This window comes from Triplophysa dalaica, chromosome 6, assembly GCF_015846415.1.
Source record: "Triplophysa dalaica isolate WHDGS20190420 chromosome 6, ASM1584641v1, whole genome shotgun sequence".
Classification (NCBI taxonomy): Eukaryota; Metazoa; Chordata; class Actinopteri; order Cypriniformes; family Nemacheilidae; genus Triplophysa; species Triplophysa dalaica.
In genome coordinates this window covers 16,839,774-16,865,953 of record NC_079547.1, presented here as the reverse complement: position 1 = coordinate 16,865,953, position 26,180 = coordinate 16,839,774, and the positions used below count along the sequence as shown (strand labels likewise).

At 39.1% G+C, this 26,180-nt stretch overlaps 5 protein-coding genes across 13 annotated transcripts; 2 read left to right on the top strand and 3 right to left on the bottom strand.

Annotated features, from left to right (window-relative positions):
• The first annotated feature begins 105 nt into the window (after nt 1-105).
• On the top strand, nt 106-4,697 carry ccdc17 (coiled-coil domain containing 17). Of its 2 annotated transcripts, XM_056750022.1 has the most exons (14): nt 106-582; nt 1,006-1,095; nt 1,184-1,237; nt 1,341-1,455; nt 1,855-1,996; nt 2,068-2,175; nt 2,263-2,396; nt 2,709-2,819; nt 2,955-3,130; nt 3,255-3,340; nt 3,463-3,657; nt 3,750-3,960; nt 4,144-4,251; nt 4,355-4,697. In XM_056750022.1, exons 1-14 carry the CDS (start codon nt 370-372, stop codon nt 4,361-4,363), a joined length of 1,752 nt encoding a protein of 583 aa, XP_056606000.1. In that variant the 5' UTR covers nt 106-369; the 3' UTR covers nt 4,364-4,697. The 2 variants fall into 2 exon arrangements, with proteins under 2 accessions (XP_056606000.1, XP_056605999.1); XM_056750021.1 differs by having other exon boundaries at nt 4,144-4,697.
• An 80-nt stretch (nt 4,698-4,777) lies between these two features.
• Nucleotides 4,778-10,535, bottom strand: nasp (nuclear autoantigenic sperm protein (histone-binding)). Of its 2 annotated transcripts, XM_056750026.1 has the most exons (14): nt 10,369-10,534; nt 9,722-9,763; nt 9,519-9,632; nt 9,283-9,363; nt 9,078-9,187; nt 7,342-7,406; nt 7,189-7,265; nt 7,028-7,101; nt 6,761-6,949; nt 6,509-6,681; nt 6,272-6,337; nt 6,084-6,158; nt 5,614-5,742; nt 4,778-4,963 (listed from the first exon to the last, which is right to left on the bottom strand). In XM_056750026.1, the coding sequence occupies exons 1-14, from the start codon at nt 10,404-10,406 to the stop codon at nt 4,928-4,930; spliced, it is 1,269 nt and encodes a 422-aa protein (XP_056606004.1). In that variant the 5' UTR covers nt 10,407-10,534; the 3' UTR covers nt 4,778-4,927. The 2 variants fall into 2 exon arrangements, with proteins under 2 accessions (XP_056606004.1, XP_056606005.1); XM_056750027.1 differs by lacking the exon at nt 5,614-5,742 and having other exon boundaries at nt 10,369-10,535.
• A 474-nt stretch (nt 10,536-11,009) lies between these two features.
• On the bottom strand, nt 11,010-13,768 carry akr1a1b (aldo-keto reductase family 1, member A1b (aldehyde reductase)). 3 transcript variants are annotated; one of them, XM_056751164.1, is made up of 9 exons: nt 13,650-13,768; nt 12,861-12,956; nt 12,661-12,780; nt 12,305-12,456; nt 11,894-12,089; nt 11,618-11,817; nt 11,458-11,530; nt 11,284-11,370; nt 11,010-11,166 (listed from the first exon to the last, which is right to left on the bottom strand). In XM_056751164.1, the coding sequence occupies exons 2-9, from the start codon at nt 12,945-12,947 to the stop codon at nt 11,101-11,103; spliced, it is 981 nt and encodes a 326-aa protein (XP_056607142.1). In that variant the 5' UTR covers nt 12,948-12,956; nt 13,650-13,768; the 3' UTR covers nt 11,010-11,100. The 3 variants fall into 3 exon arrangements, with proteins under 3 accessions (XP_056607142.1, XP_056607143.1, XP_056607141.1); XM_056751165.1 differs by having other exon boundaries at nt 12,861-12,995; nt 13,650-13,765; XM_056751163.1 differs by lacking the exon at nt 13,650-13,768 and adding an exon at nt 13,509-13,621.
• A 400-nt stretch (nt 13,769-14,168) lies between these two features.
• Nucleotides 14,169-17,443, bottom strand: prpf38a (pre-mRNA processing factor 38A). Its single transcript, XM_056751166.1, has 10 exons — nt 17,253-17,443; nt 16,905-17,064; nt 16,710-16,831; nt 16,536-16,621; nt 15,606-15,716; nt 15,402-15,508; nt 15,214-15,240; nt 14,978-15,081; nt 14,630-14,678; nt 14,169-14,530 (listed from the first exon to the last, which is right to left on the bottom strand). The coding sequence occupies exons 1-10, from the start codon at nt 17,380-17,382 to the stop codon at nt 14,485-14,487; spliced, it is 942 nt and encodes a 313-aa protein (XP_056607144.1). The 5' UTR covers nt 17,383-17,443; the 3' UTR covers nt 14,169-14,484.
• A 108-nt stretch (nt 17,444-17,551) lies between these two features.
• orc1 (origin recognition complex, subunit 1) lies at nt 17,552-26,159 on the top strand. 5 transcript variants are annotated; one of them, XM_056749986.1, is made up of 19 exons: nt 17,552-17,689; nt 17,886-18,006; nt 18,197-18,324; nt 18,402-18,574; nt 18,655-19,033; nt 19,119-19,305; nt 19,535-19,639; nt 19,899-19,961; nt 20,171-20,272; nt 20,656-20,893; nt 21,008-21,123; nt 24,037-24,138; nt 24,218-24,389; nt 24,487-24,594; nt 24,735-24,884; nt 24,972-25,091; nt 25,323-25,492; nt 25,588-25,675; nt 25,782-26,159. In XM_056749986.1, exons 2-19 carry the CDS (start codon nt 17,909-17,911, stop codon nt 25,974-25,976), a joined length of 2,694 nt encoding a protein of 897 aa, XP_056605964.1. In that variant the 5' UTR covers nt 17,552-17,689; nt 17,886-17,908; the 3' UTR covers nt 25,977-26,159. The 5 variants fall into 5 exon arrangements, with proteins under 5 accessions (XP_056605964.1, XP_056605962.1, XP_056605966.1 ...); XM_056749984.1 differs by having other exon boundaries at nt 17,552-17,694; XM_056749988.1 differs by lacking the exon at nt 19,535-19,639 and having other exon boundaries at nt 17,552-17,694.
• The last annotated feature ends 21 nt before the right edge of the window (nt 26,160-26,180 follow it).

Here is a 26,180-nt window from a genome sequence, read left to right as displayed (position 1 = left end):
TATCGGTTTATCTGTGAGACAGGTCAGACGTAAACTACTGCATCAAAATGAAAAGATCAGAGACTTTTTTTTTTAATAAATATTTTGCATCCGTTTGCCAATCATGTCCTGCCTTTCGTTTTCTGGTAAGAAATATTTCACACAAACAAAAAGCATTACAAATATCTAAGGGTGGATTTCTCTTGCTCGATCCTCGCCCAATTCTTTTCACTCCCCTTTTCCAAGGTGATTGTTACCAACAACAAAATCTCATCAGTCAACAAATGCAGTTCATTCTTACCAGGCAACCGACCTAACAAGTATTCTAGATTTCTGTGAATCAGTTTGGTTTTGAAGAATTGGGAAGAAACATCATCGTTCAGTGGAAAGATGGAAGGCCTAAGGGAATTCATTTGCGAGAGTTGTAAGATGGCATTCCATTCTGTTGGACTTCTAAATAAACACAAGGCCAAATTTTGCATCGGCACAGACTTAAAAGATCCAGTAGCTCTCTGGAGAGGACGGATGGGACGCATTAAAATAGAGCAAGCATCCATGAAGACGATGCATTCCACAAGGGCAAGGACTTCTGATTTAATCATTGTAAGTAGCTTAATTATTAAATCCTTGGGAACCTTGCATCTGAACATATGTCGTGTATTATAAAATAAATAAAACATCTTTTGAAATACGGTATGGTGTTTTCAGTTCAATGTGTGTTTGTAGGTGCTGAAACCTTTTATTGTTTAAGGCAAGGTTCTATTATGTCAAATATCATGACTTTCACATGTTAAATAGCAAGTAAATTGACGTGACACAACAGTGTTCCTATAAACCCAGAAAATATCACGAAATTTAATATTTCAATCCAGTTTGCAGTATCAGTCATATTGCATTAAATCAGCCATAACACCAAACAACAGCTAACCACTAGTCAAAGTGTCACCCCCTTCCAAATTAGCTAAATTGCTTGTTGTTTGTTCAAAGAAATAACGCATATGTATCTGTTCCATTGGCCAAATGAAGAATCAGCATGTGGATCAGAAAAAGAGTCTACCAGCTAAACCACGGGATGTCTTGTTAGAGAATAATACTTTAAGCAAACTCACCGAAGAGGTACGGGAACACATCCGGTCATATTGCCGGCTTCATAAGTGGACTTATACTTTTTATACTTACTATACATATGAACCTTTGATTTCAGTTTCAAAAACTCAGGATGTCAATTGAAGACAGCCTGACCGCAAGACAAACAGAGGTCAGTTTCACTTCATCCAACATATATGGGGATCTGACATGTGCAAAATGTGTTTGTAATATGAATGGTGTGTTTTATTGCTCATTGGGTCTGTGAGAAACAGATCTCATTTCAGCAGAGAGCTCATGAGGAGAAGGCTCTACAATTGTCTAAGATTCATAAAAAGAGGTTGGCTGAGATCGGGGCATACAACCAGCGACTGGAGAAGGAGAGAGAGGGTGAGTTTCTTGGTTGGCAAGAAACAACAAACAATAATGTGAAATAAATGCTGTTTTTTAAAGAACATATGCTAGCAATACACAACAATATACGACAAAGGAGGTCGAAACGAGGGTAGGGGGTCTTAAAATTACATATTAATTTTGCACAATACAGTACATTACATTTTTATATTTAAAAATGAGCAATACATGTGTCCACAAAACTTGTGAATATTATCAAAGTCACAAAAACACCATACAAAGGTTGCGTGTTGCCTAGTCTATAACTTTTCTATTGCATCTGTAATATCATGCAACGTGTTTGGTTGCTGTTCTCAGTTTTTTTCTAAGGAAAATTGACAGGTTGGTGTCTATCTATTTTTATGTCGATGTGTTTATGCGTGTGTGTGTGTCCAGAGATCGACCAGCGGCTTGCAGAGTTGGCAGGACGTGACAGAATTGCTCATATAGAGGAAGTGCTGCATGAGCAGAGATATCAGGAACAGAAGAACGAGGAGCTCCTACATCAGATCAGCCCTTACATCGACTCGAATAAAGAGTAAGAAAAGTTTGCAAAGAATGAACATATTTCATACATGTTTATACGGTTATACAATGCTTATTTTACAGACCCAGCTCAAGTGAGGTCCCTTCTAACCCACCAGTGGACATGAAGATGCAACATATCAATTTTGATTTGATCTCCTCTGTGGACGGTCCCCTCTCTGCCCAGATCAGGTTTGTTTAGTGGTACTTTAGCTTAAAAATGAAAAATACAGTCAGTTGGATTTTGAACACTAATACAGGAATGTTTATTCTAAACAGAGCTTTGCGTCTTGCATACATGCAGTCAGGGGGTTCGGATCCAGAGTTTCTGGCCCACATGCATGACCTTCAGTCTGAGGCTCTGACACTGGAGCAGACACAACATAAAACTGATGGCAGGGCAAAAGGAAGAAGTAAGTAGTATAGACACGGTTGTGGCACCAACAATTTATATCACACTCAGAAATGTATGAACTTCTAATTTAATATTAAATGTTACTCTGATAGCTTCTGTTGATACGTTTCTCAAAATTTGTGAACTTCCAATGGTTTGCAAACAATGTAAAACAAACTTATTTCACTTTTGTGAAATGTGCATTTGACACTTGGTTTAATAGTTTGTTATTATTAATACATTTAAAGTGTATCTTAAATATGCAAATACTTTCTAGGACCATTATAATTTTTTTGCCCAATATTTCTTATTTCTTTTGTCTGTCCTCCAGGAAAGTCTCCTCACAGGTTGTTGGACTCTGAGGTTCTTGCTGTGGAGGAGGAGAACCAGAGACTTGAGGAGGAAATCTTCAGAATCCAGCTGGCCAGGGAGAGGCGCAAAGGTGGTTCATTATATAATATACTTTAATATATAACAAAGACTCCCTACTTTGCGAAACATCAAAATTTCAATTTCTGATCAAGCATTCTGTTAAGTATAGTTTGTTTTTTTGCTTGGTATGTTCTTTTTAAACCAGGGCTCAATGTTATCCAGAAGGGCCACAATCCTCATATGTCTAGCCTTCAAGCTGAGATCGCCTATCTTAAAAGAGAAATAGAGAAGGGCAGAGAGAGAAGGCCACCTCTTACTCCTCCCACATCACCTCTTTTTCCTCAGCCCGCTTTGGCACTAACTAGCCCTGCTCTGTCATTGGTGAGCTCAGACACGTGCAAAGACTTGACTGCAAAAACACTGAAATTATATTTAAATTCAAATCTCGAGTGCATCAGATCTCACATTGTCGGAAGGTTCTGGAAAATATTTTTTATCAATGCAGGATGAAAGTTTAAAGCAGCCTTCACCAATTGGTCACCATGTAACTGATTCAATGGAAACCTTTGGTCCTGCGCCATATGATCCTGTGTAAGACAAACTCATTATTCATTTTTTGCTCTTCCAAAATCCAGGTGTTACAGGTATGTCATACTTATACACTGTTGTAAGATTAATATCTAGCTGTTTTCTGAATCGGTGTGTGTGTACAGGGCTGGCTTCGTGATCTTCTATGACCTGGTAATAGGTATTGAAGCCACTATGAGATCAGTGCATTTGTTGGTGGATTTATATTGTAATGGCCAGAAGTTGGGACAGACCACCACCATGCCACATGTGCAATGCCTGCCATCCACCAAGAGTCCTGGAAATGTTGCCATACTGGCTGTCAAACAGCCTGTACCAAGGTAGTGCACAGACATAAAAGCATTGAATGTTTTTTCACTGTAAATTGTTTGGACTAGTAGACTGTACATGTTCAGACTTCTGCTTTATACAGAATACAACCATCTTCAAACCTCTCTTTGGTCGTGGAGATCCAGGCTTCTGAAGGTCTTGATTTGTACGGTCATACGGTGACTCAAGGCTGGGCTAAGCTTGAGCTTTTTGACCAGCACAACCAGGTTTACAGAGGTCATTGGAGACTTCCATTTCGATCTCTACCAGTTCAAGTATCTCTTAGCCCAGCTCAGCTCAACTTTGTTCCTCAGGTCAGAATACATCGAAACAGCAAGCACTAAAGAGCCTTGAGCTGACCTTTCTGTCTCTCTAGACTTTGTGTATCCAGTGTTTTAGATGATTGACATGCCCATAATTCGGTTTCTTCTAGGTTAGACGTACATGTTTGAACGGTTTCAAATCATACATAATGCTCAGAATGATTTTCTTTTTAGATTGGCAACACAGAACTTTGCATTCGGGTATTAAATGCTTGTGAAGATGTACAGACCCAAGCAAAGGTTAACCACAACACTATCAGCCAATACAAGTACCCACCAATGGTATGCAATGATGAATTTTAAGTGTTACTTTAATATTTAACGGATGGATTTTTTACCTCATGAAACAATTGTTATTGATCAGCCTCATAATTGTCAATTTTAGGTGGTTTAAAAACACCTTCAATCCCAGCAACCCATGAACCACAGCAAAAAATACAACCCTCTTGCAATCCAGTGCCTTCATCACTGCCACAGACAGAATGAGGTTTCTCCTGCCATGAAGTCAAATTAGAGCCTGAAATTAAACATTTGACCAACTATTTTGGATGCTTTTTACACCTCTTGTATCAGGTTTATGAAATGTTGATTTGTGAGCAGTTTCTGTTCTATTCTTATTGATCTAGACATCAATGCATGTACAACCCCCCCCAACAATTTGATCATATTAAAGCAATCTACAAGTCTACTATTAAACCAAGCAAGAGTTCTGATCCATGGATAGACTTAGATCTCAACAATACATAATACACAAACATGCACTTTTTTAGCAAAGAAAAAATAATTGCATATAATTAAAATCCAGAGATCACGTATGCAAACCCTTTATTGAAAGATTACTACAATTATACAAAATTGGACAGACAAAGATAAATTTATTTACAAAACGTTGCTCATGGAGAATGAGGCAGGCATGCTCTGTTGGTTTGAAGGCAAGTGTTCAGTCAGGAAAAGCCCATCACGCCGAGGTTTCAACAGAGGAAGACTTGCTTGGCTGAAAGAGAACACGAAACATTGAAATCCATGCCGTGTAGTGAGAAACAAAATTTTGAAAGCTGGGGGTAACTAGTTACACTTTAATCAGACAAAACACAAACAACACGTTTTAGAAGCCAAATAAAATCAAATCAGACAGCGCATAGAGTATACACCATGATCTAAGCCATAATCATTGGGTCATGACAAAAAACATGCAGTAACTGAAGTTGACAGGAACAAGTGATTTAGTTCAGAGAGCAATTTTGTATGTTCACACCAAATCTAAAAAAGGCGCTGTTAGGTGCAACAAACACTCAATATGTCATTCTCACTTGACACGGAACACAGCATCACCATCAAACTCAAAGTAGAGCTTTCAACTTCCAGAAGTAGCTTTGAGAATAGTTTTTTCTCTTGACCGAAGAATTATTAAACATTTGTACTTTTGGCAAAAAAAGTTCATAAGAACAAACTGATTAATACGGTGCAAAATGTATTTGCAACACTGACATTTCACAGGCAATTACGGTACAAACCAATTATTTTACTTTGTTTTAAAAGTATGGGTCTCTGCAATCACAAAGGTAATTTGCCATCCTGAACCAAGATGCTTCAAATACCCTCCCTCGACCCTATTAGTAGGAAACAATAAGCCTAGCAACTCGCCTCCGGTTCCATTTTCTCCGTGACTCCATTGCCGTTGTGGGCGGAGTCTTCGCTGCCATTAACTGATGTCTCCTGCTTAGTCTTTTTAGCGTCACTGTCCTTTTTTGGACTCTCCTCTTCTGGTTTCCGCTGTGCAAGAACAAAGCAGGACAGAACACGTACTTTATTTCGCACTTTTTCCTTAAAACACCTAGTCGATGCTACCAAGTCAAGCACACTTTGCCACTTCAACAACCACAATATGCCATGTCACACTAATGATGCAAAAACACCAAAGAAGCACCAAGCAACACCAAAAATCTTTGGAGTTTGAAAACTCAGTTCATGACCAGCATGCAAGGTTGCAAATCAAATGATGCTTTAGGTACAGTGTCAGCCTTGTTCTACGCCCTTGAAATGGTACTTGAAAGTATGCTAGTTTAAGCTCTACAGCGAAGCTACACTCTTAATGTCAGGGAAAGCATACCAACCTTCTTGCGGACCAGGTGAGAAATATCCGAAGCAGACTTCGATGAAGATGCAACATCAGCTGGCCTCACATCAATCTAAACAAAACCAAAGGAATCGAGATATGAAGCAACAATAATCACTCAGGAGCACATTGGTTGAAACTATTTTCAATGAAGGAAATAAATTACACAAAGCACTATCAACAAACCTGTCTAGCTGTAGATGAAGATGGGCCACCGTTTTCAGCAGGGAATGCAGAAGTGGATGCTCCTCCCTGTAATACAGAAAATTATTTCCGAATTACACCAAACTGCCACAGGAAGCTACTTTGGCCTCTTCTATGAGCCAGATGCCCAGTTTCCGTATAGGCAACTGCGACGCTCTCAAAAACTGAGAATATCAATACCCCAACACAAGTTGAGTCAAAGGTAGAGAAGCAACTCACAAGTGTCTGATGAATGGCTGCAGAGGCTGTGGCAGCCGTCCTCTGACTCTCCTTGGCATCTTCAATCTTTTCAGTAATTTCTGGAAGTAACTGTTTCAACTCTTCAAACTCAGTCTTCTCTTCCTGTACTGTCTCTGCACCCTCTGCCTTATCTATCGCCACTTGAAGCATAGCTGAGAAACAATGAGCCAGCAATATCAGTAAAGTTGTTAAATAACTTGGATAAAGAGTTCCTGTGAAAATTATTACTACCGAGACGGCTCTCAATGACTTTGATGGAGCTTGAGAAGTGCTCGATGGCTTTGCTGTACTGGGCTGTGTAACTGTAGGTTGTGCCCAACTGGTAATGAGTCTCAGCCAGAAGACGGCTATGAGAGGAAAGATGTTTCAGCTGCAGGGTTAAGCATTCGTTGAAGTCTTCCAGAGACTGGCTGTAGTTACCTAATGAGAGCAGAAACAGTGTAAACATGAAATTTATATTATTTGTAACTTTCCCCCTCAAGCTTACCACACACATACCCGATTCAGCCCCAACCTCTCCAAGTTTCAGGTAAATCTGTGCTGCCATTAGCTGATCATCTTTACTTTCTTTTCTATAAACAAAAGATGGATACAAAGGATTGTAGATATAAAACTCAATACAACAAATAAAGCACTTGAGGTATGGAGGAGGTATTTACCTTTTATAAATGACTTTAGCAACCTCCAGCATCTCCCAAGCTAGCTGCAAATTGCCAACTTCCTCCTCCTCACTTTCCTAAGGAGATGTAAATGCAGTTCATAAAATAAATAGGAAGATGTGGGATAAAAGATCTTTTAATAAAGTTACCTACCTTATCTTTTGTACCACCCTCTTCATCCTCATCCTCATCGTCGTCATCATCATCATCATCCTCCTCTGAAACAAGAAATATTTCAGTTTTTAATATTAGTGACTGCTTTAACTAACACCAGACACCCAGTGACGCCACAGCCCAAATACTTTGTGGGTGTTCCATTTATTCACCAGGTGGAAGTTAAAATTATTTAAAAAGCCCATGTTCACTGTGCTCCCCAGACCATCACACTCTACTACCTCCACCCTCCTCCTCCATAGGTTCATCATTGCCATTTGGGTTTTCAGTAGCCTCCTTGTCTTTTTCAGCTTTTTCAGTAACTCCATTTGACCCAGAGGCATCTTCCTTCAAAGCTCCATTGGACTTTTCTTTATCCTCAGCAAGATTTTTTTCAGTTTTAGGTGCATCCTCTTCACTTGGTGCTTTAACATCTTCCTTTTTCTCCTGCTTCTGGTCACCTCCCTCATCCTCTTCTGTTGATTTTTTCTGCCCCCCTTCCTTAGGCTTCTTCTCGGCTTCCTCAGGCTTCTTTTCGGCTTCCTCAGGCTTCTTCTCGGCTTCCTCCTGCTCAACATCATCCTCCTGCTGCTGCTCAACATCCTCCGGATCTTTCTGCATCCCAGTACTTGTCTCTTCGGACATGGCATCGTAAACCTGTGCCCGAAGCTCATCTCTGGTTTTCTCTGAATTGTAGTGGAAAAGGTTAAAAGGTTGAGTCTTAACAAAAAGTGGGCTTTTTAAAACCCCCCTGTTGTTGGCTCATTGTGCAGTCATGCCTGTTGTCAGTTTGAGGATTCTCATCAAGTGCCCTTTTGCAAATGAGATGAATTCATTTGGGTTGACAAAATGGGTGCATGTTAACAAGTTGATTGCAGTTCATTTTAGTGGCGTTTACATGTAAATAAATTGTAACATTTAAGGGACATGTACATGAAAAAAATCCAGATTTCCGTAACAAGTCCGGCCCAATGGCTATACAAAAACTAGCTCAAATGACCTAGCAAAGCCCAAATATCAACATCTGATGAACAACATTGTTCCTCTTTTAACCCACGGGAAAGAAACCATGAGAACAGTTTAAAAACTTCCCGATCATGTACATGTACTTTAATCGTAGCAGGACCTGGCAACACTGCTTAAGCATCTAACATCTCACTTTAACCTTTGTCTTTGGATGGATGTCAATATAGGCCGTATTTCCACATTTGGAATGAAAACGAAATCTCGAATAATACCACGTTCTCTCTTTGCTTTATGTATTGTTATAAAACACACACGAGCCCAGCAGAACATACAGTGTGTGTCCCCAGTCCTCCAATTATGCATGTGCCTCTTAAATAGATAAAAAAGGCTCTTGTGGCAAGTTCCGTTTTTTTATATTTTATGTAAACATAAGATGCATAAGACATACGCAGAACTTCACTGTTCATGTGCACAAGCTATTTTCAAATACAATTGAGAAAATACTCCAATTCAAGCGTTTGAATGGATAATTCTTTCCTCAAATTCAGATTGGTTTCAGTCGACACAACCTCTTTCAATACAAATCACAATTTCAATAGTATCGACCTCAGTCGGATTGATTAAGGCATTTTCACGAAGGCTTTTCAGTCCGATTAAGCCATCAACCCAATTACAAGCGGGTTATTTGGTTGCATGTAAATGTGGCTAATGTACAAGAAAACAAACAACTTTTTTTTTGCCAAATAAACACCTAGAATTTCTATACAAACCATCCAAGTTGTCTGCACTCTCGATCTTTGAGTCGTTCGGTTTCTCTCCTTCTTCTGAAGATTCCTCTGGGACTCCCTCTAAAGCATTGCCAAGCACAGTATTCTCCATCCTAAGAAGAGAAACATCAATGAACATTATATAGCATGTTCTGATCCCTAAAAGACAACCAACTTTTAAACAAAGAAGTCCTATTAATCCTGATACCTTGCAAGTTCCAGAAGGGCTTTCCCACACAAGAAAAAAGCTTCTCCACATTCATCAGCAGTGTCTCCATACTGCTCAGCTCTTTAGGGGAAAAAGTGGTTTAAAATGTTGAACATACAACCAAACACACTCCTGTAAAAAAGGTATTACTCAAAGTCAATGCTCAACTGCCTAGATCTAAAGATTACCTATAGAAGCATCATAATACATGTTTGTAATCTTCCTATACTACTCACAGCATGGCACAGGCCTCTTGAAGCACACTGACTGCAGACACAACATCACCCATAACCAAATGCCGATTGCCTGTGCCAATCAGCTTCTTTGCTTCTTCAGATACATCAACAGTGCTACAATGAATAAAAGAATCAAAATGTCAACGCATTAAATAATAATAATAAGACTTTATCAGTCGATTCAAGTTTAAATACCAACTTACCTATCTGCGGCAGCAGTCGACGAGCAAGGTTTTTCCTCCATACTGTAAAAGACAAAGGTCAACAAAATAAAGTAACATATTGAACAACTATAATGGCACACAAAAAGCGCACGTGCGGAGCACCAAACACAAGTGCGCTGCTGCGCGTGATACACTTTGACAGAAACTTTACATCCACACGTGTCGCGGACGTCATTTCGTAGTTTAACGTCTGTATTATTTCCCTGATGTGATATGTAGTTTTATTTAAGTTTCAACTTGGATGAGCGTGTGCACTGCAAGCATTGCACTGTATCGCCAAGCTCATTGAAACGCCATTCACGTCTGTGCGTCACTAAAGCGGGAATCTCTTTGAGAGTGATACAAAAACCTAAACGTGTAACGTTATATTCAACCCTTCTACGCCGAACCAGAACAGCGAAACTTAACACGCTACCGGGAACGAACAGTAACGACATCGCGTGGCGTGCTGCCCTGCCCTGGAGTAACGTATAATAAATCTAACACAAGCCCGACGTTTTTCCTGACGGGGAGTCTGCCGAAGCTTTGTTATAAAACAAGGAGAGAAATCTCTCAGTTTGAGTTTCCACAACTTATCCGTGCACTTCCCATGCTCGCGAGCGCGTTTTACATATAAACTGTTTTACCTTTTGGCGGTTGAAGCGGATGCTGTTTCCTCGGGCATTTTGTTTACGGGAAACAAAATACTTAATTGTGGGCTGATGTGTGTATGAAGCTCCACGTAAAAAGATGGCAGATTTGTGTAGCTGCTCCTAAACAAGTCTTTGTTGGCGCCTTTAAATACGGATATAAGCTCTACTTCCGCTGAACTTCGACCCTGTCAGAAAAACGCGGGAGAATAAATTTAAAGGGCAAGTAACCATATAACGCGACACAATGGTCACGGGTTGGATATGCAAGTGTATTTTCAACAGTTTTTCACTATTGTTGCATAGTGACATTCTTTTTTTCTTATATTTTTATATTCCTAATTTTTTTTAAATATCTAATTAATCTTTAGTTTGTTATAAGTAAAATCAAATACTCACTTGTTTAATGTTTTTTCTTAAAATAAACAAGTAAATAGAGATCCAAAATCAGTAACCCTAAAATTGAAAAAACACATTCCCTAAATGGAAATTTGATATGCTTAAGTCAAAATGTAATCAAGTACTTTTAAACTAAAGGCTTTATATATATTATATCCAAGTTCATGTAACCAGTATTTTTATTGTTACAGCAGATTAATTATAACAGACATATAGGCAAATGCAAAACAGTACACAAATCAATATGTAACAAAACTTTTATTGTTTACAATTATACAGAGAACTGAATTGACATTGGTTCCAAGGCACAGCATCTTGTACAAGTGTGTATTAATAGGGGTCTTTGAAAGGGTAGTGAGGATGTCCTGCATCGCGGTGTACTGGCTTTCCATCAACCTGCAAGAATTAAAAAGAAAACACCTTTACATATAAAGTGTCCTTTAAAATGTATTTGTTGGAATTCCTGTAGTAACATTTAGTGCTATGTTGAACAGTGTATACTAGCAAACTTACAGTAATTGTTGGCACAATATAACGGCAACCTCTATTCAATGCAGTCACTTGACATATTTCCTCAGGTTCAAGACTGAAATCGAATAGCTATAAATGCAATCAGACAAATTATTACTTAAATAAATTACTTGAACAAAATAAAATGAAAACAAGAAAAAGTCAACATTTAGAAACCTGGATGTTCTCTTTGATCCGAGACTCTGTGATGCTCTTTGGGATAGTCACTACTCCTCGCTGAGTTTGCCACCTGCCAATTGATCAATAGACCATATAAACACTAGAAAATAGTAATGAGTATCGAAATATGCACATCTAGTGCCTGACATCACTTTACCTGATGATAATTTGAGCAGGACTCTTGTTGTACTTCTTGGCTAGTGTAGCAATGGCTGGTTCTTCCAACAGAACGGGCTCTTCTGGATGCTTCCAGGCTCGGTCAGGAGATCCAAGTGGACTGTATGCAGTCATGACCAAACCCCGATCACGACAGTGAGCTTGCAGCTCAACCTGTGCAAGGTATGGATGACACTCCACCTACAAAACACTATGGTTACTCTAAAAACTGAAAAAATCTAAACAAAAGATCAACAAGAGCACATATTCATCTGACCTGCAAAACAGAAGGTTTGATGCTTGCAACTGATAAAATGTCATCGATCTGTCTGCTGTTGAAGTTAGAGAGCCCAATGGCCCTGACAAGACCCTTTCCCACAAGCTTTTCCATAGCAGCCCATGTCAGTTTATAGTCGATGTCGTCATAGAGCAAGGTTCCATCCTCTTTTTTAGGGAAAGGGTTATCACCTTGTCTACAAAAAAAAGATAAAGGACTTAACTGCTATCTGAGGAAAGCCAGAAAACAGTTAAAGAATATAAGACTATACCTCAAAGGATAGGCTACATGTTATAATTGCCATACATTTTAAAATTAACCGTGCAATAAACAGCAAAAGGAGTAAAAAAATCTCTTTTAAAGTTTTTTATTTATTTTATTTATTTCTTAGATAAAATCTGAAAGGCTCACTGGAAGGCACATGGCCAATGGATTAGGTAGAGGTCCAGGTATTCCAGCTTCAGGTCTTTGAGGGTCTTTAACAGAGATGGCTCTACATCATCTGGGTGATGTTTTGTGTTCCACAGTTTGGAAGTCACAAATACATCCTCTCGTCTTAAGGCCTGAAAGAGATCAGTTTCTCATTTGACAGCTTTTAAAAGTGGATCTGTGTTATAATATTTTTTTTTTCAAATAATAAAAGATTTTGTGCATTACTACAAATCATACAAGAGGTGTTTGTGGCGCTTCCTTTTTAAAGTTTTAACACTTTTTTAAAGAGTTTTTCAAAGCTTGTGCCAAACTACAAATATTCTTGCTATACTTACTTTGTCAGGCCCCAGCATTTCCTGAAAAGCTTCACCGATCTCTGGCTCGTTTGCATAAATGGGAGCACAGTCAATGTGCCGATAGCCAGATTGCAATGCCCAAATAACGGCCTGTTTTACCTGTAGTCCATTTAAACGTTTTAATACACAAAACACATGCATATGAATTACAAAACAATAAGAGCACAAAATAAACCCACCTTTCCAGGTTCACTCTTCCACGTCCCTAGTCCCACAAGGGGCATCTTTCGTCCAGTGCTGATGACAGCAAAGTCATTGATACTCATCCTGTGTGTCTTTAGAGAAAAGACACAAAAACTATTTGAACAGCGTTCCTGGCAAATACAGAGTTTGGTTGAAAAAGATTGAGCAGCAGGATTTTAAATCTTTGCTTGCTGTACCTGTAAAGCACTTCAGTCTTTAGACACTTACTGAAATGTTGCAGATACTGTTAGACTAAAGCTAACTGTTCAGAACTCAGAATGATAGGAAGTGTAACCTCCTGACATGTCAGGTGACTTCCAACAGTTCCAACAGGATGCACATATTGTAAAAACAATCTGCACGGACATTGTTGGGACAGTGATTTTTTGGAAATGCCCTTTTGGCATAATGAACTATATAAAATGAATAACTGCATACTGAGAATGTGTTTGAAACAAAATGCATTTGTATTTTAAAAGAATGGGTAGTTATTACATCATTCGGGTTCGAGTCCATGCATTATTGACACAACATCAACCTTTGCTCTTTCTAAATAAGACTCATAACACTACTAAAGAATTTGCTCTAAATTGCCTAACGTTAGAACCATGAATCGCACATACATTTCACGTTTAATAACGTACCAGTCTTCGACAGTAAAACTTATGAGAATGAATAACAAGACGCAGAGCTCGTTGAAAAGGCTGCATTTCTCAGTATGTAATCGGGTCAATAAACTTTTGTTTCATGTGTCGCAAAATGTTTTTATTTATTCAACTACTTACTGTGCACGATTAGGATATTCTATCTTCACTACTGTACTATCCTATCACGATTGTTTATTCTGAAAATGTTCACTTATTACTTCCTGTTGCTGTCCTCGCGAAACCACACGTCAAAATAAAAGTCTTTGTTTACGCCCATATTAACAATTTTATTTTGCCCGTTTAAAGACCAAATGTGTTGTAAATCAATACATTTCAGACCTGACATCACTTTAACATCTAAATTATGATTTATTAAAGGATGCACAAAAAACTGACTGTAATAAATGTTCTGTAATTATATGGTTTGCAGACAAAAAGCAACCGCGGTTTTTATTGAGCTAAATTACACATTTTATTCGTTGCTTCCACAACTTAACCTAGCATGTAGTTACAATTATAACTTGAAGATTTCACTTAATTAAATTTAAATGTTCCCATCTAGGTCTTACAATTACAGAATGATGACAAGTACTAAATCGCATGTTAGGTCCTGCTTATTTAGACAAAGCCTACTAAAAAATTAACATTGTGAAAATGTACCGTTTCATTTTTGTCTTTATAATATCGTTTTCTTGTAAAACTATAACATGTTTATTTTGCACAGTACACTTTATTAAAGATGATACTGACAAAGTGAATTACACTTACAAACAGCCGAAAAACAACAATTCTTAAATTATGGCTGAATCAGTTAAAAGTATAAAACTGCATACAAACAAAAAACCCTTAGGACTAAATTGGCATTGGTCATTTACACAGAAGGTTGAGCTTTTAATGACAGAAATTGCTTTTTCCATACATTTCAGACTACAAAAATGTTATACAAAAAAAGAAAAAAAAAGAAAAACTGAGATCACTCGTTTCCTCTTCGACGACTCTTATGACTCTTCTTAGACCGACTGTAACAAGAAGAAAAACAACATTAAACAACGGGAAAAACAAGACCGTACAAAATAAAACAATAGATAAAAAAATCTGTTCATTTATGCGAGTCTTGCCTTTCTGGGGATTTGGAGTGGCTGCGATGCCGGTGGCTTCTATGGTGACCTGAAGGAAAATATTCATATTTTTATCAAGAGTAATTCAAACCTCATTTAATCTGACCAAAATAACCTATTTGAAAAAAGCTCCAGTGTAGAGCAACATGGACAAAAATATTGTATGCATTGAAATGACATGAGGATAAGATTTTTTTTGCGTAAACTATTCTTTAAATATAACGATTACAAATCCAAAAACGCTCTGCCTTGATTTTATTTAAATTTTTTAAATGGATCTGTAATTTAGAATTTTAATAATTTGTTGTGTGTACATACATTGCATATTTTGTAATAGCTTGGCTGTACCTGGAGATTTGGAACGATGTCTTCTGTCCCTGGATCTGCTGCGATGTCTACGGGGGCTTTTGCTGCGGTGACGATCCCGCTCTCGCTCACGTCTGGGTGATGGGCTGAATTAATCAGACAACCGCATTAACCGATTCATCAGCCACACATCTTAATAATATTTTACAAAAAGACCATAATAATGTACATAACATAAATTCAAACATTTTAATTGTTTTTTAGTGTATTGTCCATACCTTCTTCTTTTAGGTGATCTGCTCCTTCTAAAACATGGAAAAAACATTTTTATTTTATAATATCTGTCATGACTGATATTATCAACTTGAAATAATACTGTAATAAATAATCTAAACTGCTGTGTAACATTTATGGATTCTATAACGGTAAAAACACTGTGCAAAATTGAAGTGGAGCTTTAAATGACCTTCTGGGTGAGCGACTTCGTCTGTAGCGTGGAGATGGAGATCTGCGTGGCCGATCCATATCTCTGTAAGCCCTTCTGTGCGGCTCTGGTGACTGAACTCTTTCCTGCTACAGTACCCAAGATTAAATAGCGACAAGAAATCACTAAGTTTGTATGTTTGTAGTATAAGCATGCATGAATTGTCCCCATTGTGAGTTCACTTACCTTCTCTTCTTCCTCATCCTCCTCATCACTGGTCTCCACCTCGTCCAGGTCTTCCTCTAGGGCACTAATGCGGGTATCCAGGAGTTCAGCCTCCTCCAAAACCTGTCTCTTCTGTGACAAAAAAAACCAAAATGTCTATTAGGGGTGTGACGGGATCTTATGGCATGAGAACACAATTTACTACGCAATTGGCATGATTGAGGGCTGGGCTCAAAACTGCGACATTTTAGTCGCATATGCTCCCTAAATTTCACCTGTGCAACCTCAAAAAATATTTGGGAGCATTTGTGATAGTGCACATTTGTTCATGGTGTGACCTGTTTTCATTTCTGCCCAGAACATGCTAATAACTGCACAAAGTATGTGCGTGCTGTGAGCTACAGTGACCGGGCGGGCCATTCATAGACAAAGTGATTTTCCATCCTGCAGAGCTACTTTCCCACCATCTTTCTATGTAAACATAAGGCAAAATCATATAGAGAAAACAACCAAAGGTCTTTACTAAAAGCTGCGCATGTAAAGAAAACAAAGCGTACATTTTGTGCAATTACTGCCAGTCATTTGAGTTTGTGACCTATTGTGTTAACCTATTGTTTATTACTGCATAATATAATTCATTAAAATATATGTTTTTTGTTTCATAAAGTACAAGACTTTATAATGCCTACATTATTTGCATTTTGTGTTAAGTTGAATAAAAGACAATAAAAATATTTTGTTTCGTACATATTTCATCATTGAAGATTTCTTTAAAAAAATCTAAAAATCTTGCCTCGTTCTCGTGAGCCCAATCTCGTCTTGTTGGATAAGTGTCTCGTCACACCCACACCCATTAAAAACCCATTCTTTTTATTTATATGATCGGTACCAGTTTCTTTTCCTAAAAGACCTCCAAATAAAACCAACAATACTAGATGAAGTCCAACCAACCTGAAGTCTGGGAAGGATGATGTCACACATTCTCTCTGCATGAAGAAGCTCATCTATGAACTCGTCTACATGCATCACCTCAAACTCTTAAGTAAAGAAAAAGAAATATTTGTAAAGCATTTTTTTGTGCAAGGACCAGACCGCAGAATATTGACCTAAAGGGAAAATGCTCACCTCCATTTCTATTCTGGCTCTTGATTTTCCTGTAGTCATTGTATAATGGCTCTAAATATTTGTAGCAATCCACTGAAGTTCCAGTCAGACGCATGTACATCGCTCCAAGCAAACGAACATACCTAAAAAATACAGTTGATTAAATAGCCAATGTGAAGTGTGAATGGCGAAGTGCACATGAGTCAGAACACTAACTTAAAATCTTCGTTCTTGATAAACTCCACAATGATGTCCTTTTCAGGCTGGATCTGGAGCATTTTCAGGGTCAGGCATATGAATGGGGTCGGCTTGATGTTTCCTCCAAATACTCCACCAACAAACTTCAGTTCCATAGCTTTGTCCACAACAAGCTCAGCTAACGTTACACATGACGAAAGAAAAAACAAAACGTTTAGCTTCAACGTGGTATAGAAACCCAGGCGGTAAACATTAACTTGTCATATTTACGATTTACGTCACTGTACGTGGTATCTTTTGTGAGTACTGCTTGTAATAATATACATGTAATCAATAAGATCACCACAGTAAACATATTGTACGTACCTGTAAGTCCAAAACATTCCTCTTTCCAATACTTGGACTCATAAATACGTGTCCTTATAATCTTCTCTACAAGATACTGAGGATTTGTTCCGTGTATACTATTCGCATCTTTAACTGTTCTATTAGCCATGATTAAAAACAAACGTAAACGAATGAACGGAGCGCTAATGCCCCATGGAGTAATAGAGCAAAAAGAATTACGTCCGGGAAAAAGTGCGTCACTTCCGTAAGGTCAAGTGGGAGGGGACTAGTTTTTCCGATCCAATCAAATACTCGTCATAGGTTGTCAGCGCGCGAAATTCTGGTATGCCTTGCACGATTGTGGTTTCTGGCTGTTTTGTAAGAACTTTATTAATGTTTTAGTTTCAGCGTTTCTGAGTATCGCGTGTACGCGCATTTAATATTGGAGATTGCAAGGATCGCACAGGAATTCAATAGTTGAGTAAGTTAAGTAGAACGGAAAGTGGACTATAGAGCGATTGATACACTAACATAACCTTTTGTTTGTTGATATGAATGTTAGTTGGCACTTATGGTGATTAGATCTAAATGTGGCTGCAGTTGTTAATATTTTGAACAGTAAAGTTATTGATGTCAGTAAGTTACGTTAACTGTTAAAGTGTTGCTGTACAGACCTCATACGTCTGATCTGTACCATGAGCCGCTATATCACAAGACTGAGAGTGAGAAGAACTTACAGATTGAATGGAGCGCCAGTTGGTGAAGACAGAAAACTGAAGAGATTGTACCACGAGTAAGTCCAAAAATCATGTGTTGTTGATGGATGTCTTAACGTAAAAGTCAGGAATTTCTACATCAATGGTTTGAGTATGTTCAGTTCTTGGCCTTTTAACCGATGACGTCAATGTTGTATTTGCGAACTAGTTGTAACCAAAAGTCGTAATTTAATAAGACACAAACTGGTTTGATCGTTTCTCACACAGATCCATGACCATTTCTCTGGATGGAAGGACTGATAACGCAACAGTGTCTTTAGGCCAGTTCATTCTTATTGAGGGAGATGATGACGACAATCCTTTTGTGGCCCAACTTCTCAAACTGTACAGTGATGGTAGGAGTACCTCTTATTTGATCCAGGATAGATGGATTTGCATGGGATTCTTTGTTGATAAAAACATTTCTGTCCAGATTCAGGAAAGAAGAAGACTGCTCTGGTCCAGTGGTTTGTGCGGATGTGTGAGATACCTCATAACAAACGAAAGCTCTTGGGGAGAGACTCTCATCCTCAGGAGATATTTTACTACAACGACCGCTCGTGTGACAATGAAGTGGATGCTGAGACCATTCTTTCAGCAGTACAGGTGCAGACTGATTTTTCATGTTGAAAGCCTTATCTAGATGTTTTTGTTAAATGACGTTTTATTTCTACATTTTCTTTTAGATTGAGTTTGTCTCTCCTGAAGCTCCTTTCCCAGAGGGCAAAAGCAAAGACGTCCTGTTTGTCAAACTCTTATGGGACAGCAAAGCCTTCCGAGCATTGAGCTCTGAGATAATGCAACCACCTCTGAGCCCTAAATCTCCCCCGCCGTCATCACGAAGGCCTCCGGCTCGTGTCCTTCCTACCCCAGACCTCGCAGTAATGAAGCGGGCAACCATGTCGGGCGCTCTCACCCGTGGCAGCATGAGCGCCGGAAAAATCATCTCGGAGGCGGAGTCTCTACATTCTGCCTCCAAACTCTCCGCGGCTAAAGCTCTTAGTGCAAGGAGGAGAGGCAGGGCCACCTCCGGACCCCACGTTCGCAAGAAACTTGACTTGTACAGTGAGTGGCGTGCTTTATTCAAATTCGCATCAGACCAATTTGCTGGCATAATCTGAACTGAAGTGTTACTGTTACTATATGACAGGTCCGAGTAAAAACATGACCCGAGATGATGTTCTGGAAGAGATTCTTGATGAACCCAAAGGGACTGGGAAAACACTGACGTCCAAGTTGAATACTTCTCCTACGGGCCGCATTTCCATTTCTATTAGACTGACTCCGCTCAATGAACCTAAATCTCCAACTGCACAGGAGACTGACGAAGAATCCAAGTACGTCTTTATGCTAATGACGTCCATTTATTGAAATGTGATATCTGGGTTCATCCAGTTAAAATGTTTAACATGTCATAGCTGACTTTTTCAGATGGAAGTTGATTTAAATACACACTTCAACTGTTTTGGCCTTTGCACTAATCAGTTTAGTTCGAGACGGTTGTGTCTCATTCTCATACAAAACTGTAAGTAGAGTCTGGTTATGTATGTCCTCCTGCCCTCCTAGTACATTTTTCGGACTGCAGCCTCTTGGGGAACCACCACTTAGCACAGGCAGAACTCCCCGGAAGAGGGAAGCTACCCCTAGGAGAGAAAGTCTGAGAGGCCAGACGTAAGCTGCACTCTTCCTCTGTCCCTCCGATTTTGGTGTCGGGCACAAAAACACAAACTGGATATAAACTCATAGGTCTGGATATCTTGGTCTGTCATTGTCAGACACAGGATACAGCGTGGATTGTGTCACAGTAAAAAAAATCTGCGCACTGGTTTAATTCAGGTCACTGGTGGCGACTGGTTCACTTTCTGTTTGAGTAGACCTATTTAATTTTACTTTGAGTACAACAACTAACCGAAATCTAATGTCGAAGCAGGACAAGAACTCCATCCAGGAGGAAAGATTGCACTGCACGAAAAGAGCCAACTTTATCCGCTCTGTAAGTACTGGAGGTCTTTAGTATCTTATTCTCTGGGTTGTTACTTTTTTCCAGCTACAATATTTGTTCTTTTTGACCACTAGGGGGTGCACTTTCTTTATTTTAGAGTTTAAGATATGGTAATTTAGTCAACAAGCAGGAATGAGTCTAGTTTATTTACGATATCGCATTTGTTTCTGTTTTCCAATGTACTGGTAAACAAATGTTAGAGCAGAAGAAGACAATGAAGAATCACCCGTTCTGACAGCTGCCACTCCTCGGTCCAAGAGGAAGTCTGCTCAGCTTGTGTCCTCACGCATCAGAAAGCAGCTGTAAGTCCATGTTAGAGCAACAACTGTCACAAAATATTAATGCAACTCCACACCACAGCCGTATATGCTTATTGAACATTTTATATTAAAGACATGTACAAATTCTAGGCAAAAAATGTCAGCTCTGAAAATGTATTTAGGTATTTTAATCACAGCATCATTTTCATATTTCTATTTGTCTTATCTGTAGTTTTGATGACTTTACTAATTCAGATACAATACAATATATAATATAATATAAGTGAACCATACATTTTTATTGTGATTAGGTGCTGCATTTTGAATTGATCTGAAGGATCAGTGAGCTTCAGGTCTTAGCTTTGTGTTGGCCAGTGATGTTATCTGTTTAAAACCTTCTCTGGTTCGTAATATTGTCTTTTTAGAAATTTGCTGGGAAACAAGGATGACCTGCAGTCAGATGGTGAAGATGGCGATGACGATGATGACTGCTTTGTACCAACAAAGATTGACCTTCAGAGCAGCAGCGATGAGGAAGCAGAGGCAAAGATGGACAGTGAAGATGAACTCGTTGTGAAGAGGCGGAGGGGTTCCCGGACACCACACTCAACAGAGAAAACCCGCACTTCTGCGAGGACTCCTCGTAAAACGCCTAGCAAAAAGGTATCACAGATTAGCCCTTTTACCTTTTCTCCCCCATGCTATCACACTTAATATGTCCCCTTAATTGAAGCTTTTCGCTTCAAGATATATATATATATTTTTATTTAACTGTAGACTGCTCCAGCCACTCCACGCACACCACGTACACCACGTCAAGCAACTCCCAGCATTCCCAGCAGGAGTGCGCCAGCCAGGAAGCCAGGGAACGTTCTGGAAGAAGCGCGGGCACGGTAAGCATGGGCCAGCAAGTTTCTCAGTGTAGTTTCATGCAGGTATTTTAGGGCTGTCGAAGATAATCGATTATACAATGCATCGCGATGCATAAAAACGTATAATTGATTATTAAAACATGCAATTAAATGTCACATGTGCCTGTTGATACTGTTCTATTGTACATAGAAAGTGTTGTTGTTATGTCTTATCTTATATGAAAACGTCGCTTTTGACAAAGAGCATTTAAATACATCTTTCAGACTGCGCCAGAGGTGTAAAGAGTATCTGAAAACCATGCCCAAGTAGAAGTGCAGATACCTTTCAGCGAAAATTACTCCATTACAAGTATCAAGTCACCAATTACAAAGCGACTTCAGTAAGTCTTTGAGTATTTGATTTTAAAAGTACTTGAGTATTTTACTCGTACTGAATGTAGGCTCGAAGAAGCACTAGTCTTATACACTTAAGGGACGTTTCAGTGAAAAACTAGAAACTTTTGATTTGTGAGGAGAGCAATCGCATTTATTTTCTTAAATCATAATAAGACCGAATAAAAATGCAACAAATCATGGCCGACTCCATAACCTACGTCTATTACAAACTTCCAAGTGTAATAAGCCAAACTCCTTCAAAAAGTTCTCTTCAATATAACAGATTAATAAAATAATGTTTAGTCAAATTAAAAAGTCAAATCCTTTTTGCACTGTACATGCTGGATGTTGCCTCATCGCGAGCTGCAATTTTGACCTCATTTCACATATAAACCGCCAGCCATTGACAACTACCTGATACTGCACTTGTATTCACTTAAAGAAGGTATGTTGACAAGTTTTAGTTAATTAGAGCAAAATCCACAAAATCATAGTACCTTCAATGCCCTGTAAATGGGAATATCAGTTCTTCTGTAGCAAAAATAAACTGCTCAAAAAAAGATTGGTGCCATGCAAAATGTAATAAGTAATTGCATTAGTCATTACAAATGTAGTGGAGTAAAGAGTACATATACCTTTAAAATATAGTCAAGTAGAGAGTAAATGTTCTTAATATCCTTAATACTCAGTATGACTACAAAGATGCCAAAAAGATACTTAAGTACAGTAACTAATTACATTTACTCCAATACTTTACACCACTGGACGAATGATCTGGTCATTCCAGAAACCACTGTTGACCAAAAATAACTTTTGCTAAAAACATCTTTATGATCCCCAAAACTTTTGGGCACATATTCTGTAGACTGATGAGACAAAGTTTGAACTTTTTGGATGGTGTGCGTCCCGTTACATCCGGCATAAAACTAACACAGTATTCAAAAAAGAACATCATACCAACAGTCAAACATGGTGGAGGTAGTGCGATGGTCTGGGGCTGGTTTGCAGCTTCAGGACCTGGACGACTGGCCATAATTGATGGAACCATGAATTCTGCGGTCTACCAGAAAATCTTAAGAGAATGTCCGGCCATCGGTTTGTGACCTCAACCTTACATGCACTTGGGTTATGCAGCAGGACAATGATCCAAGACACACCAGCAATTCCACCTCTGAATGGCTGAAGAGAATCAAAATAAAGGGTTTGGAGTGGCCTAGTCAAAGTCCTGACTTAAATCCAATTGAAATGCTGTGGCATGGCCTTAAAAATGCTGTTAATGCTGAAAGACCCTCCAAAGTGGCTGGATTGAAACAATTCTGCAAAGAAGAGTGGGCCAAAATCCTGCACAGCGATGTGAAAGACTTTCGCAAACGCTTGATTGCAGTAGTTGCCGCTAAGGGTGGCACAACTAGTTATTAGGTTTAGGGGGCAATTATGGGTCAGAAATGTTTGGATTGTTATTTCCCTTAATTAATAAACCATCATTTAAAAACTGCATTTTCTATTTCCTCTAGTTTTCTTTGTGGAATATAAAAATTGGTTTGATCTGGATAATTTAAGCATGACAAATATGCAAAACAACAAAAAATCTGGAAGGGGGCAAATACTTTTTCACACAGCTGTATATGTTCTAGGTTCAGAGGTTCTGTGCTTATTCCAAATGTGTGTAACAGTGCCACCTGCTTTACAACAGTACAAACACTGATTGCCGAATTAATCCGTCTTTGGTAGGGAACGGTTGATTTTTAAACGACGAGATTACTCGTAGAGCTTAGTGCCTCTCTGGGTCTGCTCTCCTCTCTCTGCAACAGGAGAAACAAAGCCAGAGCTGTCAAAATCATTAAAGACCCTGCAAATTCTCTGTTCTGTCTACTGCAGTCTGGTTTCCGCAGTCAGTTGGCCAAAGCAGAGAGGCTCAAGAAGAGCTTTTTCTCCCAGGCCATCAGACTTCTTAATATGGACACATCCCGCACTTTAAGGACTCTGACAGTGCAATGTCATTCATCAGCTCATTGCACTTGACCTTTACCATTGAACTTATAGAACACATTAACATTGCACATTTCTGATTACATTGCACCTGCTGTCTACCGCAACACTGATGTCTTATTTAAACTTCTTATTTATCTGCTCGACTGTTCCAAGTGAAGATTAATAAAAAATATATTTTAAAGTAGTTCAAGATAAGGTGACAACATAACAAACTGTGAATAAAATGAAGGGGGAGGAATACCTTTGCAAGGCACTGTAAATATATTATTGTTATTTTCCTTTGTAAATATATTTCCTAAATATAGTTTCTCTTCTCATTCTCAATCTTTGGAGTGTACCAGATAAACATTTTACTGCAAGTTGGACATGTTTACAAAGTGTGGGGAGTTATAATCAAAATTGATAATGCAACACATCAGGATATCGAATCCAATCGTTGACATAATCGTAATCGAATCGTGAGACCAGTGACGATGCATTCCCCTTGTATTTTTGTGTTGAATATTAAATTTTGAATATGATAGCAGATTTTATCCCTTTTCCCTTATGTCTGTGTGTTTGCTACAGGTTACATGTTTCTTCAGTCCCAGAGTCTTTGCCCTGTCGAGAACAAGAGTTCCAAGACATCTACAACTTCGTGGAAAGTAAAGTCATCGATGGGACCGGAGGGTAAGACTGGAGGGTCAATCTGGTTTAACAGACTGTACCAAAGGGTCACCAAGTTCATTTTTGTCTTATCCTTCTGCAGGTGTATGTATATCTCAGGTGTTCCTGGTACTGGTAAGACTGCCACGGTCCATGAGGTGATCCGGTCCCTTCACCAGGCTTCAGAACAAGACGAGATCCCTCAGTTCCGCTTCATTGAAATCAATGGGATGAAAATGACAGACCCTCATCAGGCTTATGTACAGATACTGCAGGTCTATATAATGTTGCCCTTTTCACCCCCTCACTTGATTTAACTTTGTTTTTAAATGTGTTATTTAATGTGAATTTGTTGGTTGGTCTTGTTTTAAGAAACTGACTGATCAAAAAGCAACACCTGACCATGCTGCTGCCCTACTGGAGAAACGTTTCAGTGCTCCAGCACCCAAAAAAGAGACTACTGTGCTTCTAGTCGATGAGGTGAGACCTCCATTACAAACTTAATATGCACATAACTCCTTGAAAATATCCATGGACCGGCAAACAGCTGGACGCCATATCTACTTTCAGTGCTATTTTTGTCAAGTGTTTGATCTTAAATAAATCTTTTTTCCCTTTAGCTTGACCTCTTGTGGACCCGGAAACAGAACGTGATGTATAACTTGTTTGATTGGCCAACCAGACGCAACGCCCGCCTGGTGGTGCTTACTATCGCAAACACTATGGATTTGCCTGAGAGGATCATGATAAATCGTGTGGCCAGTCGATTGGTAAGCAATGAACGAGATGTATTGTGATGTTAGAAAAATGCAGTTTGGATACGAGTAGCCTTTAGTAAATGCTTGTCCACTTTGTAGGGTCTGACAAGAATGTCCTTCCAGCCATATACCTTCAAACAGTTGCAACAAATCATCACATCAAGACTGAACAGAGTGAAGGCGTTTGAAGAAGATGCTCTCCAGCTGGTGTCAAGAAAGGTTGTGAAAACATGTTATTTCCTTAAGATCTGTTGGAGGAATAGGCCTTCTTTTCTTAGACGGTTTCAGAAACCGAGGACTTGTTTGGTTTCCTTACTTTTTGGGTTCCTTACTTTTTGGGTTTCTGTGGCTAGCTGGTGGCTTTTTGTTTGTGGAAAACAGATGTTTGTATTAAGTGTACAAATAGTGTATTTCCGAATCTTGGGTTTCATAGTGTTTATGGTCTTTTAGGTAGCAGCACTTTCTGGTGATGCACGACGTTGCCTTGATATTTGCAGAAGGGCCACTGAGATTTGTGAGCACTCTGCTGGTCTGCAGAAAGGCAGTGGATTGGTTGGAATGAGTCATGTGATGGAGACTTTGGATGAGATGTTCTCCTCTTCCTACGTCACAGCCATTAGGTAAAAAACAATTGTGTGTCTATGTGATCGTGTACACTTTGCTTAAGACCCACCTCCATGCAGAAAGATAATATCTAATAAGTATTCTGTTTCAGGTGCGCCTCTCTTCAGGAGCAGCTCTTTTTGAGAGCTGTTATTGCAGAGTTTCGCAGACTTGGCCTGGAAGAGGCCACTTTCCAACAGGTAGTTGAAATAAACAAATCGCACAGAGCAAATATCTTAATGCTATTGAATCTGGAGTGTTGAAACCTAATGAACTGAATGCAGTTACATGTTTGGTTATCAACAGGTGTTCGTTCAGCACCAGGCTCTGTGTCGTGTGGAGGGTCTGCAGCCGCCAAGCGTCTCTGAAGGATTGGCGGTCTGTCAGAGACTTGGTTCTTGTCGCTTGCTTCTCCTTGAGGGCAGCCGTCTGGACCTGCTGCTGCGTATCCGACTCAACGTTAGTCAGGACGATGTGCTTTATGCTCTGAAGGCAGACTGAAGATACTTTGATGGCTCTGGAAAACAGGATCGTTGCGAACCTGTTTGGAGTAAGTCCAGTTTTCTGGACATTAAGGGAGTAGATTTTAAAGTCTCATTTGGTGTTTCACCTCTGTAAATGGCTTGACTTTCTGAGTTAATTCTGAGATTTTGTCCAGCTTTTTCTAAATAAGTCGAGGCTTTTAATGGTTCAAGTTGTGCGTGT